General features: G+C 45.9%; 1 protein-coding gene across 1 annotated transcript in view; it reads right to left on the minus strand.

The window, feature by feature from the left end:
• Positions 1-17874, minus strand: part of TTBK1 (tau tubulin kinase 1) — a 363196-nt gene that overhangs the window by 238267 nt on the left and 107055 nt on the right. The window contains exons 3-4 of the mRNA XM_069236392.1: positions 10836-10983; positions 1660-1733 (exon numbers count right to left, since the gene is read on the minus strand). Coding sequence (XP_069092493.1) covers positions 1660-1733; positions 10836-10983 — 222 coding nt within the window. The remainder of the gene's footprint in view (positions 1-1659; positions 1734-10835; positions 10984-17874) is intronic.

The raw sequence follows: 17874 nt of genomic DNA on the forward strand, positions 1-17874 counted from the left end.
ATATATACACTCAGCACCGGAGCTGGCCACTCTTCCTTACCTCCTAGAGTACATACACACACACACTCAGCACTAGGGCTGGCCCACTCTTGCTTAACTCAGAGTACATACATACACGCACTCAGCCCTGGAGCTGGCCCGCTCTTCCTTACATCATAGAGTACATATATACATACACACACACACACACTCAGCACTGAAGCTAGCTGCTCTTCCTTACCTCATAGAGCACATACACACACTCAGCACTGGAGCTGGCCGCTCTTCCTTTCATCATAGAGTACATACACACACACTCAACACTGGAGTATACACACATAATCAATCAATAAATCAATCAACAGACTTTGAGAGCGTGACTAGTCACCCACTAGTGTCTCAAGGTGCTGGGGGGGGCAGCAAGTGAACAGTAGTCGATAATCAGTGGGGATCAGTCAAAGAGCCAGGTTTTGAGGTCTTTTCTGAACTGCGATAGAGTGAGAGATCTTCTGAGGTGGATGGTAGGGGAGTTCCAGGTCTTGGAAGCGTGTGTGAGAAGGATCTCACGTGGGATGGCGGCGAGGGCGAGGTCGGCGGAGCTGAGCTGTCTGGTGGGCGTGTAGAAGTGGAGTCTGCGGTTGAGTTATTCTGGTCCGGCATTATGAAGGGCTTTGTAGGCATGCGTGAGAAGCTTGAATGTTATTCTCTTGTCTATGGGAGCCAGTGCAGGTCTCTCAGTAGGTCTGAGGTGTGGCTGCGTCTAGGGGCGTTCTTGATGAGACGGGCAGAGGCGTTCTGGGTGCGTTGCAGGCTTTTCCGTACCTTGGTGGTGGAATAGGTGTACAGTGCGTTGCCGTAGTCTAGGCGGCTACTGACGAGGGCCTGGGTGACTGTGTTTCTGGATTCGGTTGGGAACCATTTGAAGATCTTCCAGAGCATGCACATGGTGTCGAAGCAGGCAGAGACGACTGCTTTGACTTGACGGTTCATTGAGAGTGCAGAGTCCAAGATGAAGCCAAGGTTGCGGGTGTGGTCAGTGGAGCTTGCCGCTCTTCCTTACCTCATGGAGCACATACACACACACAAACTCAGCACTGGAGTTGGCGGTTCTTCCTTACCTCATAGAGTACACACATACACCACTAGAGCTGGCCCCTCCTCCTTACCTCATAAGTATCTGCCCACACTCAGCACTGGAGCTGGCCCGCTCTTCCTCCTCATAGAGTAGATACACACACACACACTCAGCATTCGAGGTGTCCCGCTCTTCCTTACCTCATAGAGTACACGCGCAGACACAGACACACACACACACACACACAGCACTGGAGCTGGCCCCTCCTCCTTACCTCATAAGTATCTGCCCACACTCAGCACTGGAGCTGGCCTGCTCTTCCTTACCTCATAGAGCAGATACACACACACACACTCAGCATTGGAGCTGTCCCGCGCTTCCTTACCTCATAGAGCACATACACACACAAACTCAGCACTGGAGCTGGCCGCTCTTCTTTACCTCATATAGCGGATACACACACACACATTCAGCATTGGAGCTGTCCCGCTCTTCCTTACCTCACAGAGTACCCACACACACACCCAGGACTGGAGCTGCCCTTTACTCATATAATGGAAACCTAAATTTCCATAAGAGTGTGCACAATCATATTCAGTACTCACCTGCAGCTGCATGACAACATAGTTGAATTTCTCATTCCTCCCACAGCCAATGAACCTGCAGACATGGTCCTTCCCTGCAGGGAGCACAACAGAAGAGAAGCAGTCACACAGGGCAGAGGCAGCTGAGAGCTTTATGGTTCTTTTCCATGAACATCCAAGCAACTCACCACAGTACTGGCCTGCAACACCCCCCTATTTTACAGTATTGAGACATGCACCTTCCTGGGACAACACCCGACAACTCCCCCTACTTTTACAGTACTAGGATCCATACACAGCTGTGCACAGTACCTCAACCGAGACCTTCAGCATGCATGTCTGTCCAGTTAGTGAGGGCCACACACAGCTCTGCCAGTGTACATCAGTCCTGGGCTTCAGAGACCCCTGGCACTCAAGTCTTGAGCGGTCCCCACAGCAGTGCCACAGCACCACAACTGTGACCTGCAGCATAAATTCTGCTACTCTAGCCCTGAGGGTCACAAAAGGTTCTGTCAGTGCACCTCCCTCCTGCCCTTCAGAATGCCCTATTTATCAAGCTTTCATGCCTCAAGCCGCCTTGCTGAGCTGCGTGAAAGGGAAGGAATGTGCTGTATTTAACATTATAAGGGACATTCCTGCCCTTTCCTTACGCTGGCACCATTTTGGCAGCCTAGCGCCAATGCAGGCACCCTTGCACCATAGTGCAGGAGTGCCTGTGTTGCATGCAGGATTGTTTATATGCAGCAAAGGCATCTTCCTGCACAAAACTCAGAGGCATTTTCCAGAACGCAGCACACATAGAGGAAAAAAGGAGGAGAAATAAAGATTTGTTTACCTTTTTGTACCTCCCGTGGGAAGGTGTAGCATTTTGATGCATTCCCCGGTTTACCAGTGTTGGTAAATCTGGGATTGTGCCAAAATCCATGGGCGGATGGGTGCGACACCCACACTCCAACCATGGAACGCCTCTCTGGGGCAATGCAATGCAACGCAGTGATTTGTGCTGCATTGTGTTACTTGAGATTTATAAAAGCCACTCAGGACCACACAAGGTGGTCTTGCGTGGCTTGATAAATCTTATTTTTGTGTTGTGTCACCCTTGTGCTTCCTTGCATGTTGCAAGGGTGACGCAACACATTGCTAAATATGCCCCCAAATTTCCAGGGCAAGGACACCCTTGGTGGAGAGCCGAGCCACAGGTCTCTCTTGGCTCTAAGAGCCACAGCACAAGCCGAGCCATCAAAAGATGCAATTCAGGAAACAAATGTCATAAAAACATATGGTATAAGATTTTCAAAAGTAAAAAAAATATTTTTCAACATATCTGAAGGTCTCAATTAAATGCACATGATAATTAATAGGTAATTGAGTTAAATCAGTGTTTTTTTAAACATTAAACATTTAGGCAGAGTTACTCAAAATGTGTCAGTTTGCAATGTTCTCTATTTATAGAGCCTACATTGTTATTAAATGTGAAACACGATTACATTTTATTATTAATTATATATATGAGGTTTTTGTAGTGCACATATCCTGTACTGACCTGTGCTCTCAAACTGGATGGCTGAGAAGTATAATATATAATGACGCAGAGCGATGTGCCACAGATCACACTATTTGGTCAAGTGGTGAAGCCGGGATTTAAACCTAGGACTGCATATTGTGTAGTTCCGAGACCGTAGGGTCTCATCCTTCTCTCTTTTATTTAACACCAAAGATCCATGCTTTCTGGCCAGTAATTCAATGATTGTTATTTAGTTAGTGTTAATATACAGAGTTCAATAAATGCACTTATAACACCTTAAACCAAACTGACACTCTACACACACACACACACACACACACACACACACACACACACACACACACACACACACAGACACACACAAACACACAGGTACACACAGAAGCACACACACAACACACACACTCACTCACAGACAGGCACAGATACAAACACACACACACACTAGCAGACAAACACACACACAGGCACACACATACACTCACAGACAGGCACAAACACAGACACACACACACACAGAAACACCCACAGACAGGCACACTCACAGACACAGACACACTCACAGATAGGCACACAGAGAGACAGGCACACACACAAGCACACACAAAAACACACACACTCACAGACAGGCACACACACAAACACACAGAACCACACACACACTCACAGACAGGCACAGACACACACACACTCACAGACAGGAACACACAGAGACAGACACCCATACAGGCACAAATAGAAACACACACAGACAGGCACACACACTAGAACACACAGAAACACACACACACACACTCACAGACAGGCACAGACACACAGACACACACTCACAGACAGGCACACACAGAGACAGGCACACAGAGAGACAGACACACACAGGCACAAATAGAAACACACACACACTCACTCACAGAGTGGCACACACACAGAAACACACACACACACACTGTGGTCGTTGTGGTGAGGAGTCTCTTCTGAAATCCTTATTTTTGTCAAGTCAGCCCAGACATCATAAGTTTTAACATAAAGTGGCATCTCCTGTCTCCCCCTCACTCTGCTTGCTCTCTGGCTTGACAAACAGAGAGACCTAAGGAGAGGCTCAACACCTCAGTGGGTGAAATGAAATAATTAACAACACAAAGGGATCTTGGAGCCATCACAGATTTTGGTTCTCAGGTTAAAGCACTTCAAGGAGACAGAGGGCACATGCAGCATGGCTTCAGAGAGACATGTTGTGCCTGTCACATTTTTAACCTTGCTTTCGACTTTATAGAAACTGGGTGAGAGGAGGATATTGTACCCTGCGTCCCCTACTTCAAAATCTGTCCTCCACAGTTCCAATGCCAGGCTCACCATCAACCACCTACCCCATAGTCACATTACCCTGCACCTCAAAGAGTTCCTCTGGGTCCCAATCCACAAACGAGCACTCCTCAAACTCCACAGCCACACGTATAACCTTGCACAATATCGGCCACATGTACCTCAACAACTGCATAAACTTCCACAAACCTACAAGACACCTCTGCTCAGCCAAACTCCTACTCGCACACACTCCCCGCATATGCATAACCAGGTCTGGCAGTCCTGCTTTCACCCACCTCGCTCCTAAACACTGTCTCCACATCAGAGCCACCTCCTCAGTTCTTGAATTCTGCAAGAAAATGAATATTTGGCTCTTCACCTAGCCCTGACCCTGGCTCGGCCTATATAGCTCCTGCTTCAGCGCCAGGATACCCTCCCGGGTGAGTTGTGCACTATACAAACACACATAAAATAACTTCTTCATGGTCAAGGGATTTGCACTCTATATACTCCTTTTTGCTAAGGCTATTCCTTGTAGGCACTGGGGGGAATTGTGACAAGCCCCATGCACCGCGTGTGCGTCACTTTTTGTGACGCACTGGTGGTGCATAATACAGGCCCATGTCTACAAGCCACACAAAGCCACTTTGTGAGGCTTTTCATAGCCTCGTAGATATGGTGTGTAAGGCAATGCAACGCAAGTCATTGCATTGCCTTATACTGCATCAGGGGGGGATACCATAGGCGTTGCAATGGGTGTTCGCATGCAGCACCCATGGGTTTTGATGAATTCACAGATTTACAAGAATCTGTAAACCTGGGAATGCATCAAAACTGTATATCTCCCCAGGGAGGCACGATGAGGAGAAATATATTTTTTTCTCCATGTTGTTTAGGAAATGCTTTCCAGGATTGTTTTGTGCAGGAAGGTGTTTCTTCCTGCTCAAAATCAATTCTGCATGAAACGGAGGCACCCTTACACCAGGGTGCAAGGGTGTCTGCGTTGGCGCTAGGCTGCCAAAACGGCGCCAGTGCAGGGGGAAAGGACAGACATGCACAGTATCTTATAGATAAGGTGCATTTTGCCCTTCCTCTGTGGCGCAGGGCAGTGCAGCATGGTCACGTGCTGCGATGCCCTCACCATGGGGCTTGTAAATCTGCCCCTGGGTTCTGGGCAATGTTGGAGCACTGGAACATGCACCTGGGCATTCCCCCTGTGGGCAGTGTGTGATGTATCTCAGTGGTACACACTGTGCACAGCCCTACCCACAATCTCACTCAACACAGCCCGCAGGCTTTGGTAGTGCCACATGCTTCAAGCCTGCAGACATTGGTTAGTTTATGTGCATACATTTGTGGTATTTAGAGTAGACATGAAGTAGTCTACAGAAGTCTTTTATGTGGTTGGTACATACATAAACAAAACAGTCTAAATTATGGTCTGCAGTTTGGTTCCTGTTGATGTGTAAATACATTTTGACCTGGTATAATAAAAACCTAGGAAATTCACAGAAAATATCCAGTGGAGAGAACAGAAAGTTCCTTTCCAAGCAAAAGGAATAACTATGTTAGTTAAAAAGTCTATCAAACTACAAGGAAAAAACTTAGCTGAGTGTGCATTAAGACTATAGAGCAAAAACAGAAAGTTCCAAATATTTGCCAGCAGCCGTAACTCCAATGCACTGTTCAGAATGCCATACATCATCCCAAATAACACCGCAAAGTGCATCATTAATGACACGTACTTCATATATCTCATCTCTGGAAGTAGGGTCATCTCAAAATATATTTTTACTCCATGCAACAACTGCGAGGACACCTATTGACAGCCAGTGGTACTGCAGCCTTGCATCTCCATGTAACAACAGTGACACCTATTAACACTTAAGAGGCACTGCAGCCTTGCTTTTCCCAGGGGCGCAGCTTCAGGAGGGTATTTGGGGTATTTCACCCCCTAATCAATGTATTATCTAGTAAGTAGTTGGGTTCAGGAGCTTTTAGTCGGGTATGGTGAAGTATCTGTCGGATTTCACGTGGGATTTTTACAGACACAAACAAAATCAGACACACATGCACTCTCTCGCTCGTCTCTGTTTTGAAGGTCTTGCTTATTTTGCAAAATTTTGTGTTTTAAATGCCCCTAGCAATCCGCACTCCTGTCCCTTTGTCCTGCCTCGTAAGCCTCCCTCATTCCCTGCTTCTTATATAACACATTTTAATATGATATGCCAGCATGATAGCTGGAAAATCTGACGCTCACAATCCCCCCGTATTACTGACTATGCTACGCCTGTCTCATAACAGTGAGGTTAGCCTTTTTCTCTATAAAATCTTAGGAATAACATCTGTTATCTCTCTCTGTTTTCTTTTAAGCACATGCAATAATTTGTGACAAGCTTATAGGTCACAACGTATGTGATGTCACCAGTAATGTAGTCGATTATTTTATCTGTGATGTCATGTGTGAGGCTGTGATCAGAGTCCTGAGAAGGCACTGTAGTTGGGAAGAGTACCAAAACTAGTGAAGATAAGTGTCTTTCAGCCTTTAGATCATAATAATAATCATGACGTCTTAGCAACTGAAGTTTATTAGATATCTTTTTTATAACCTACATTAGTTTCTGATCTTAGTACGCAACAACAACATTAATTAAGAAAGGATTTTTCATGGCAAGCAGCCACTTCAAGCATCCACGGGAAATCTGCCCTTGTTTGCAGTGCCTACTAAGTGGCGGGTCTTTGGATATGTCCTGTACTCATGACTTCGGTGCCCCAGAAGTAGGTGTGGTAATAGGTCACACCCCCTGAGCACTTTACTCATTGGCAGAAAGATATAGACTTTAGCCATGCATTGTGCCCTGTTCCACTGCCCTTAGTTCCCAGTGGCTCAGGCCGTGGCTTTCAGCCACTCGCTGCACCCATTCTCCAGTCTCAAAACCCACTCGTCTAGGACTTCGGCCAAGTCTAGAGGCCACTGGATGTAGGACAAAGCCTTCAGGCACACCCTGTACTGTTTGCCCGCTGGGAAGTCCATGGAGAAAGGATGTGACCTTTTGCCCACACTCCCATTCTTTGGATCCTTGTGCACGGTGGCTTCGCCCAATTCCATCTGAAGATGTTCCCAATGGTGCCACAAGCAAAAACATAGCTGCACCTACATTCCCACACTCACACATGAAGGAGGGACTTTACACCCACAAGCTCCACACCAAAATCTCTCTGTGTATTGCATGGCGTTGAAGTTGCAGGAATAGAACTCGTCATACTTCTAGGGAAGCAGCCTACATCCTAAGCAAAGAGTCTACAATCTAAGTAAAGAGTCTACATACTAGGAAAAGAGTTGATATCCTAGGTGAAAGAAAAGATATCCAAGCAGAAGAGTCAACAACCTCGGAAAATAGTTTACATCCGAGACAAAGAGCGTATATCTAAGGCAAAGAGTCTGCACCCTAGGAAAAGAGTATACATCCTAGGCAAAAAGTCTGCATCCAAGGTGAAGAGTTTATATCCTAGGCAAGAAGTCTGTATCCAAGGTGAAGAGTTTATATCCTAGGCAAGGAGTCTGTATCCAAGGTGATGAGTTTATATCCTAGGCAAGGAGTCTACACCCTAGGAAAGGAGTTCATATCTTAGATCAGTGGTCTTCAAACTTTTTAATGCTGCGCCCCCACCAGCTGAAAAATAAAAATCTTTGGTCCCCCCTCAGAATTTTTCACAATTATTTTAGAAAGATGGCAATGTTTAAATATGTCTAAACCTATTTAAACATTGCAGTGAAGTACTGTTACCTTTTTAAACCTGCAATAACATGCTTCTGCTTAAAACAAAGGCATGTTATCTGTATAATATTTCTTTTGGCCAGCGTTTGGCGCCCCCCCTGGGATCACTTGAGGCCCCCCTAGGGGGGCCCGCCCCCCAGTTTGAAGACCTCTGTCTTAGATGAATAGTTTATATTCCAGGAAAAGAGTTTACAACTTAGGTGAAGAGTTTACATCCCAGACAAGGGGACTATGTTTGAATTGACCATATTTTGCCTGGTATTCCCCCAGATTTTTGCCTTCTGTTGCTGAACCTGTTTTCACTGGCGATGGAACTCTGGCATGTTACTCCAGCCACCCAGTGGTAAAATGCTTGTGCTCTCCTTTGTAAACGTGGTAAAATTGCCAAACCACAATTGGCACATTTAATTTACTTATAAGTCCCTAGTATATGCTACTACCTGTACCCAGGGACGGTAAATGAAATGTAGCAGGATGCAGCACTCTGTGTGCCTCCCATTGCAGTAGCCCAGTAAAGTATGTCCCCAGGCCTGCCACTGCAGCCTGGCTGTGCAGTTTATAAACTGTAGATTCGACCTGTCAAAGTCACACTTTTGACAGGCCTAAACCCTCCTTTTTAATAACTAGTAGGCCTTATTGGTGGGGAGCATGTTATTTAAAAGTTGGACATGTATAAACTAATATTTAACATAGCCCGGAAGCGAAACACCACCTCCAAAGTTATTCTGCACTGTGGGAGCGCTGGGTCTCCCCTAGGATGACACTTGGTTACGTTATCGCCAATTATAATACTTAATTTCAGTTTGGGAGCATCTAGAAAATCATTCAATTAATAGTAATTTAAAATCCAACTTAATGGTAAATTAGGAATTTATATTACTATTAAGGAAAAGACACTTTTAGAAATAAACATACTTTGCTGATGGCTCCCCTGTGATGAGATGTGAATTGCTCTCAGACAGTGGACAAAGGCCTTTGGGTGTGGGGGGTGTTTTGTCCTTGGGCAGGATAGCCTGGGGCCTGTACCCAGCCTCCTTCTGGGATTTCAAAGGATGCCTACCCTGTCAATGGCACGTATAGCTCACACCTGGACCTACCTACCCCTTTTCCCTTCTTATCAGACTGGCTCCAAACCCTGTGGGAAGGGGGGAGCTGCACAAAATTAGTATGGAGGGGTGGACAAAGGCTTGGCCTTCACGCACAAGCTGGCACTAGGCATAAAAGCAGAACTCAGAGACCTCTCCTCAGAATACTCCTGCATACACCTGCCCTGCTGTATGAAAAATCTGAGGGAAGACTGGACTTGCTTGCTTGAACCCACAGTCCTAGATGTGACTCCAAGGGTCAGTTAGCTGACCTGTTTGAGCTACAGGGACCGAACAAGCTTCCAGAGGCCTTTTTCTGGCAACTACCCAGGTGATCAGTCCCAAATGGAATTGACCTGGTCCTCTCTGCTGGCCTCTGTGGTAGCGCGTCCTGACCCCTCCTCCCCCCCCCCCCCCCCAAGTACTGTCTCTTTGGGACAGTATTTGGCTGTGGTAAGAATTACTTCTCCCTGCCTAACTGAAAGTTTCACCGGACTGGACTCTGAGTATTGACAATGACAACATTCATCAAATGGTGCATCGGACTCAACGTCAAGCAGCAACTAATTGGCGTCAAGCAACATTTGATCACCAGCTTTACTGAACTTGATGCCAAGCAGCATGCAACCAACGCTGAGCAGCACCCGATAGATAGCTTTCCACACTCGAAGTGAACTCCACCCTAGCATCAATGCTGAGAGCTTTCATTGACAGTTTCACCAGACCCAACACAGAGCAGCATTCGATCAACACTAACACCTCGTTGAGCACCTTCCCATCATTGTTGTGCCCTTCCTTGAATTCAGTCAGCTACCTTGCACCATTGAAAACTTTCTACTGTAATAAAAGCTGTCTGAGTGAGAAGGTAAACTTTGCACCAGGACGATCCTTGTGGCCGTACCCAACCGGTGGTCCATGCAGTCAGCCTAAACTTGTGTCTTTGATCCAGTCTAGCATGACCAGATACCTATGGTTGGTGCTTAGCGCTTTTTGGTGCTAGTTTTAACACAATCTTTAAAAACTCATATTTATGTTTCTATTTATTGGATTTGTGTCATTTTATATATTAAAATATTCCCTGTTTTTCTAAATTGGTTTAGGACGTCCATGTGTCTTCACTTTATTACTGTTTGAGTAATACATAAATACTTTACCCACTGCCCCTAATGTTAAGCCTGACTGCTCTGTGTCACAGCTACCAGGGATTGAGCACAGGTTTATTTAGTGACTTTTGTGGTTCACACTGACAAGGACTGTAATCAATATTTGAAGTGGGCTCTCACCCCTTCAACTATTATTCCAGTTTCTTAGAGTCTACTTTCCAGGTAAGTGGTTCTACATCCTATACAAAGAATCAACATCCAAAACAAAGACACTGCGTGCTAGGTCAAGGGTGTACATCATGGACAATGGCTTTTGCATCCGCAGGGAAAGGGCTACATACTATGCAAAGAGTCTACTCCTCTCACCTTGCATTTTTACAGACTTTCCGCAGCCACGTACCTTGTAGTTTCTTTAGCACCGCCACCTCCATCTTCAAAACCTGCTTGGGCTGCTGCGCAGACTCCACTTTCAGGGCCACGTTCTCGCGCGTCAGAAGGTCCATCGCCTCGTAGATCTCCCCAAATCCTCCACCGCCAATCTTCTTCAGCTGAAGAGAAGCAACATAAGGAGGGTTTTAAAAGGTATTTTCACATGTTTTCCAGTTTACAATGAAAGAAAAGAAAATGTTAGGGCCTGGTTTAGATCTCAACGGACGAGTTATTCCTTCACAATGGTATAGATATCCCATCCACCAAAATATAAATCCCCTAGGATTTAATGGGATTTCTATTTCGGCGGATGGGATATCTGTCACCGTTGTGATGGAGTACCTCGTCCGCCAGTATCTAAATCAGGCCCTTACTGATTGCAGTGTTAGGATCTGCTTTGAGCGCTGTGGGCTGAGGTCACTGCAGAGTCCCCTCATACCCTTGTCTTCATGGGGTAGACCCCTCTGGCACTTGAAAGCATCAAGTGCTCTTCATAAATAGCCCACGACTGACTCCACCACCCCACAGTCTTAGAGAATGGAAGGATATTGTACTTGGTGCAGCTTTAGACAAGCCTTGGATTATGTACATTAATGTCTGCACCCTCCTGGAGGTCGCAGAGGGCTTAGCGAGCTTCGTGGAAGCCAGATCACTCCTTTCTAACAGAGGTTGGTGCAAAACGACTGGGATGGATGGTCCTTGTGAATACGGTGCCTAGGCCGATCACCATGGATATGTCAACAAGAGGCTGAACCTAGATGCACCTGATCAGGGACATCCAGCAGTCCTGACAGCTGTATAAAATGTAGCTCTTAATATTTGACAATCATGAAACTGTTCTTGTAAACAACTGTGTCAAACCACCACAGAGCTACCTAGCGTTGCAAGGGCTTCTTTGTTCCTCTTTTGAAGGGGCGCGGTCTGGCATTTTGCGCTGGTCTTCTGCTTTTACGTGTAAATATTTTTATGAAAGCGGTTGTAGACATGGTACCGCCATACGTGGTGAATGTGGGCTCACATTTTAAGACAGTTGAAAATAATAATAACTCTTCCAGAAAAAAAACTTTCCCCAAAGCCAAAAGCTTTGCTTGTTTGTGTCTGTATTGGTAACTCAAGCCAGACCTGTTGGCTGTGGTAGTAATGGTGATTGTGGGGGTGGTATGGAGGAGGAGGAGGAGGTGCCATTTTAGGATATGTGGTGATAGAAATAATATTGATATCAATAGTGGTAGTATTGGTAATAGTGGTGGTTGTAATGGGGGTCGTGATGATGGTGGTGGCGGTGTTAATGGTTGTGGTGGTTGTAATGATGGTGGTGTTGGTGGTTGTAATGGTGGTGGTGTTGGTGGTGATGGTGGTGGTTGTAATGGTAATGGTAGTGGTGGTAACGGTGGTGGTAATAGTGGTAGTAATGGTGGTAGTGGTGGTGGTGATGGTATTGATGTTAATGTTGGTAGTGATGGTGGTAATGGTTGTGGTTGTAATGGTGGTGGTGCTAATGGTTGTGGTGGTAATGGTGGTGGTGATAGTGGTGGTTGTAACAGTAATGGTGGTGGTAATGGTAGTGGTGATGCTGGTAATGGTGGTGGTGGTTATGGTGGTAGTAATGGTAATGGTGGGAATGGTGGTGGTGGTATTGATGGTAATGGTGGTGGTGGATGTAATGGTAACGGTGGTGGTGGTAGTACTTATGGTAATGGTGGTGATGATGGTGGTAGTGGTGGTAATGGTGGTAATGGTGGTGGTGATGATGGTGATAATAGTGGAAATGATCGTAATGGTGGTGGGGATGGTGGTAGTAATGGCAATGATGGTGGTATTGATGGTAATGGTGGTGGTAATGGTGGTGACAATGGTAATGATGGTAGTCGTAGCAGTGATTGTGCTGGTGGTGTTGGCAATGGTGATGGTTGTGGTGATTGTGATATTGGTAATAGTGGTGGTGGTTGTAATGTTATGTAATGGGTGGTGGGGGGTTAATGATAATGGGTTGGTGGTAATGATGGAGGATCCAAGCAGGACGCTGTGGCCAGTGGACACACAGGAGAGCCCAGCAGTGGGAGTGCAGTCAGACATGAGTGGGAAGAGCCAGAGCACCCAACACTGCGAGTTGAAGTCATGCGCTTGGTGGAAGCCCAATGGGGCAGAATCATGAAGTCTGCTGGGTGCGCTGATATGGTAAGCAGCGGTTAGCTGCCGAACAACCACTGTAACAAGGAGGAGAGATGAACTACAGCTACAATCTCACTTATTGGGATCAATTTTTGGGTTAGACCGTTCAGATTTGTGAAAAGTAAAAAACAATTAGACTGCCATATTAAGGTCAGGCTTCCACTCAAGTCCTGACCAAGACATTAAAACGTATAACGCAGTAAAATATAAACATAAAACAAATATTACTTTCTGAATACAATTAGTCCCTCAAACATTGCAAAGCAAGCACTCCATAGAAGTGGGGAATGATGCTCCAAGCAGCCAATAACATCAGGTAAGAGAATACTCCATGGGCGGAGCCAAAGCACAATATGTATATTTTCAAATATTAGTAACAATATGCCTTGCAAACAAATGCACTATCAAGTCAGACCCAAAAACAAGGAATTATCCCTCAGCAGACCTAGAGTCAACCCAAGGCCAAGGATGGGGGGAAAGGAGGGTAGGAGGTAAGCCACCAGCGTCATCAGATACAGGGCCTCCTTCTTTCCACATGTGCCGTGGGTGTAAAAACATCACACCTCTCTTTAGGAACTCTGATTGATTTCCTTAAGCTGCATCTCAGAGGTTCTCAATACAACTCTCTGTCCACTCAGGGGCCTTAGTATCAGTGGGAATACCAAGACTCGACAATCCACCGACCATAACTTGTACAGAGTTCTGTCTTCATGCAGTGGTGGGCGTCTCAGAGCCTCAGCATAATGCACCCAGACGGCGCCTCATCAGCGGGTACCAAGCCTGCTCCTTCTGTGGTTCCAGCGTATCCAATGATGGACAGTTTCCCATTCACCACGAGCTGTAAACGTCACTGGCCTTCCACCAGCTATTTCATCATATCCTCCGATGTTACTGGCTGGGCCATGAAATCTCCTCCCTTGTCTCAACGATTCACCAGATAGTAACAGATATACTCAGGGCAACTCTGCTGCCATCTCCCAATCTCTCTCCATCACTGAGGGGGCAGTCAGTCTTAGTCATTCTATGGTCAAGCATGGGCCCTGTATGCTAGGAGCTGATCTCTAGCTGCATCACTGCCTCAGGCAATTGAAGACAATCTGAGCTCAGCTGCAGGTGTGATCTGTTTTGAGGCTCTAGAGATCAACGGGCAACTGAGTCAACCAATGGCTCTACTCCACTGGGCTGACACCAAAGCTGATTTTCATGTGATTGGACCCCTTCTATGATGATGCAAACAAGTTAAACATTTGGGAATTGAATGCAGAGTAATTACAAGTCAGTTACATTCATTCAAGGAGTTCCGTCCACTGTGTGCTGCCGAAATGTGTTGCCAGAAGTTGGAGAGATATGGCCTGACGTGTGACATGGCTGCTTATCTCACTGTTCGAGCTTCACAGCTCTGTCCCTTTAAGGACAGTCAGAGTTTATCATTCTTCCAGAAAGCTTTCCTCTACTTTCCTCGATGCGTTTAGTACAAACATGATTGAAACAGTTATTGAAAGAAACTGTTCTTCAACCCAATGGATTTGTAAACTACCACCCCATAGCTAAAGCTAAATTCGTCACATAGATCCTGGAGGAAGAGACAATCAGGAAACAAACACACCATTAGAAAAACATAGGGCCTTATTACGACCTTGGCGGAGGAGATTACTGCATCGCAAACATAGGATATAATGGACTTGTAATACGGCGGGCGGGATATCCGTCACGTTTGTGACGGAGTAATCCCTCCGTCAAGGTCATATTCCGGCCCTGTGATAGTCTTTTAGGAGGCTTTCATTCTGGCTTTTGGATGCGAAAGGCACTGAGCTGGCCCGGCTACAAAGAAGGAGAAGCTTTCTTAAGGCAGAGGAAGAATGTTAATGTCAGTACTGCTTAGCCGACCTGCCACCTTCGATACAATGGAGCATGAGATATTGTTGGTCTGCTGAGAAGAGTCAACAGGCTAGCCAAAGCCTTCCTGGAGTGGGTTCATCCTTCCAGGGTCACCAATGGGATTAGAGCACCACCAGTGAGACTTACGTGGAAGTCCCCAAGGATTCACTTTTGCTGCTGTGCTTTTCCGTGTCTACCTGAAAGTCCTGTAAGATCTGGTACAGGTGAGCAGGGTGAGGTTACACATCTATTCTTGAGTCCCAGATAGTGCTGCCCTCACGGGGTATCATGAAAACATTCCCAGACCTGAAGAGGATTTTATGAAAAGGGCATGAATGGATGTGGGGCAGCTCCTTAGCCGTGAATACAAATTAGACTGAGAAGATGCTTTTTGGGATCAAGCCGGGCTTTGCTAAACTTGAAAAAGACTATAAAATGGTCAGGGTGGGTGGCGTTGTTGTGCACATCTCCCAGTCGACTGAGTTCATATGCGTTGTTCGAGATGGGCAGCTGCCTTTAGAGAGGTTGGTCAACTAGATAACCCGCACTTGTGATATTCCAGCTGCTGTCCTTCCTTGGGGAGAATGGCTGGGCAGCGACCACAAGAACCACTTTTGGCTCACAGGTAGAATATTACCTTATTAGGCTTTTATAAGCTCCCAAAAAATTGTAAGTTGGAACATATACAAAACAAATTCAGCCAGGGTGGTAGCTAACATAAGTTAGTGACAACACATCTCCCGCTTGTCATGCTGCAGAAGCTTAGTCTAGAAGAAAGGTAGAGAAATTCATGACATTGACTTTGGTCTTTCAGATAGTCTAGAGGTAGTGTTTGACACTGGAAAGCCAGAGTTAGGGACTATCTGCCAGGCAGGGCTTTCAGAGCTAGCAAAAGGGATTTTTTGACCTGGTAAACAAAACACTCAAAGTAAAGGGTGTGAGACTGTAAAATGTACTTCATTAAATGATTTGGAAAAGAGAGAACATTGAAACTGTCAAAAAGTATCTGGAGAATGACTTAGATATGAAGTCTAGATATCAAGTCCAGGAATAGGGATATGTGAAAGCGTCTGAATAACACTTAGGATTATGGTGCTGTGCAAGTTCCGATGGACCACGGACTACGGCCTCAATGATGAAAGCATCTTAGGCCATGAAGATGTGCAATTTCCCTCAGTAAATGCCTCATAGCCAGTAGGAAGCAACTGAAACTGCATTAATGACCCTAACGTGCTCAATAGTACATATCAAACTCTTTGAATTGTCTGGATATTTAAGCACAGCGGACAAAAACACATTTTGCTTGATTGTCTAGCAGCTTGTTGGTGGCTCAGGTCGATCATTATCAGTGTGTTAGCTGACTGAACTATGGGAAGTATTTTATAATCACTCACAACTTTCTATAAATGAGCAAGCATGAAGTGTGATGCTAAGCCCTCTGTGCAGTTTCATCTATGAGTCCAAGCAAATAATCAAGAACACCTGAAAAAAGACAAAGGCGTATTTGTGATGGAAACACATGTTGGCACATCAGCTTGAAACATCCCCAATACACAGCACTTCTCTAGCCCTCAGGTGGGTCCTGTATCGGGGGAGAGCAGAAAATGTGCGTACCCCTAATCTGGCTCCGGAACCATCGTTCCCTCATGCTCCAGCCAGGACTTGCAGTTCAAGAAGAGATATTTTATCTTAAATTGGTGCGAGGGCTTGAACTAGGTCCTGGGCAGAACCCTTGACAACTCTAAACTCCACAGGAGCCTCAAGAAAGCTGCAGGATGACGTTGGGAATACTTTCCTCATAGATGTTTGGAAACACACCCAGGGGAGAAAGATACTTCCTTCTTGTTTTAAAGCCACAAAAGAAGGTTCAATATGGATTATTAGTGAGTTGGGTTGTTAAAAAGACTTAATGAAGATGCTTGCCTGACTAAGCCTGCATCACTATTGAACAATCTATTCAATGAGACATCTGAAAACAATAATGGAAGCATTTCCTGCCAAAACTATCGTTAAATGAAACAAGGCAAGTGGACTTCATTTTCCATCATCCATCTTCACAAGAAGGGACATCTCTGTATTTCCAACATCCACTGTTTCAGGGAGTTACATCAACCTGTTCTTCAGTGAAAAACTACAGAAGACCCGACAGCACATTGATGATACCAAGTCAGCTTCACCTTTACACGCACTCCTTCCCATAGAATCCTGCAATAATCAGCCTTCAAGTCCCAGATCTCACAGACACACTCAGCTCCCTCAAGGCCACTTCTTATGAAGATGATGTCCTAAGCTTGTGCTTCATCAAAGCTCTCTGTGAGGATGCTCTCTCACCAATACTCAACATTGTCAACACCTCACTCACTCAAGGCATCATCCCAGATGCTCTCAAGACTGGCCACTTCTCTCATTCTTGAACAAACCTACATTAGACCCTGTTGACGTCCCCAATTACCAGAAAATCAAAAAATAATATGATGACCAGAGTGTTGAAACGTTTTAAACACTCACCCCCAGTCACAGATCTGAGTTTAATCGATCGTTATTTTGTTCGCCATGTCACCTCAGTTTGGACCCAGCCATATACAAATCAGTCTTGACCCTGCTCCCCATGGGAGCAGTCCAGCCCGAACTACCCTGCCAGGTCCTCTCTGGACCGGAAACAAGTATCCTGGGACCGGTTTTGGGGTATCACCCCACATCAGCCAGGCTAGCTTGAATTCAGTGGCACAGCGAGCAAGGGGCCCACACCTGGCTTGGCAGTTCGGGCTGGACTGTTCCCATGGAGAGCAGGGCCAAGACTGATTTGCACATGGCTGGGTCCAAACTGAATGGCGTGGTGAGCAAACAAATGATGGATTAGGCCCAGATCTGTGATTGGGTTTGAATGTTTGACATAGTTAAGTATTCAGTCCATCATCTGTTCTTTTTGCATTTGTTGCCTTAAGTGGCCAGGGTATGCG

This window comes from Pleurodeles waltl, chromosome 5 (genome assembly GCF_031143425.1).
Source record: "Pleurodeles waltl isolate 20211129_DDA chromosome 5, aPleWal1.hap1.20221129, whole genome shotgun sequence".
NCBI classification, from domain to species: domain Eukaryota; kingdom Metazoa; phylum Chordata; class Amphibia; order Caudata; family Salamandridae; genus Pleurodeles; species Pleurodeles waltl.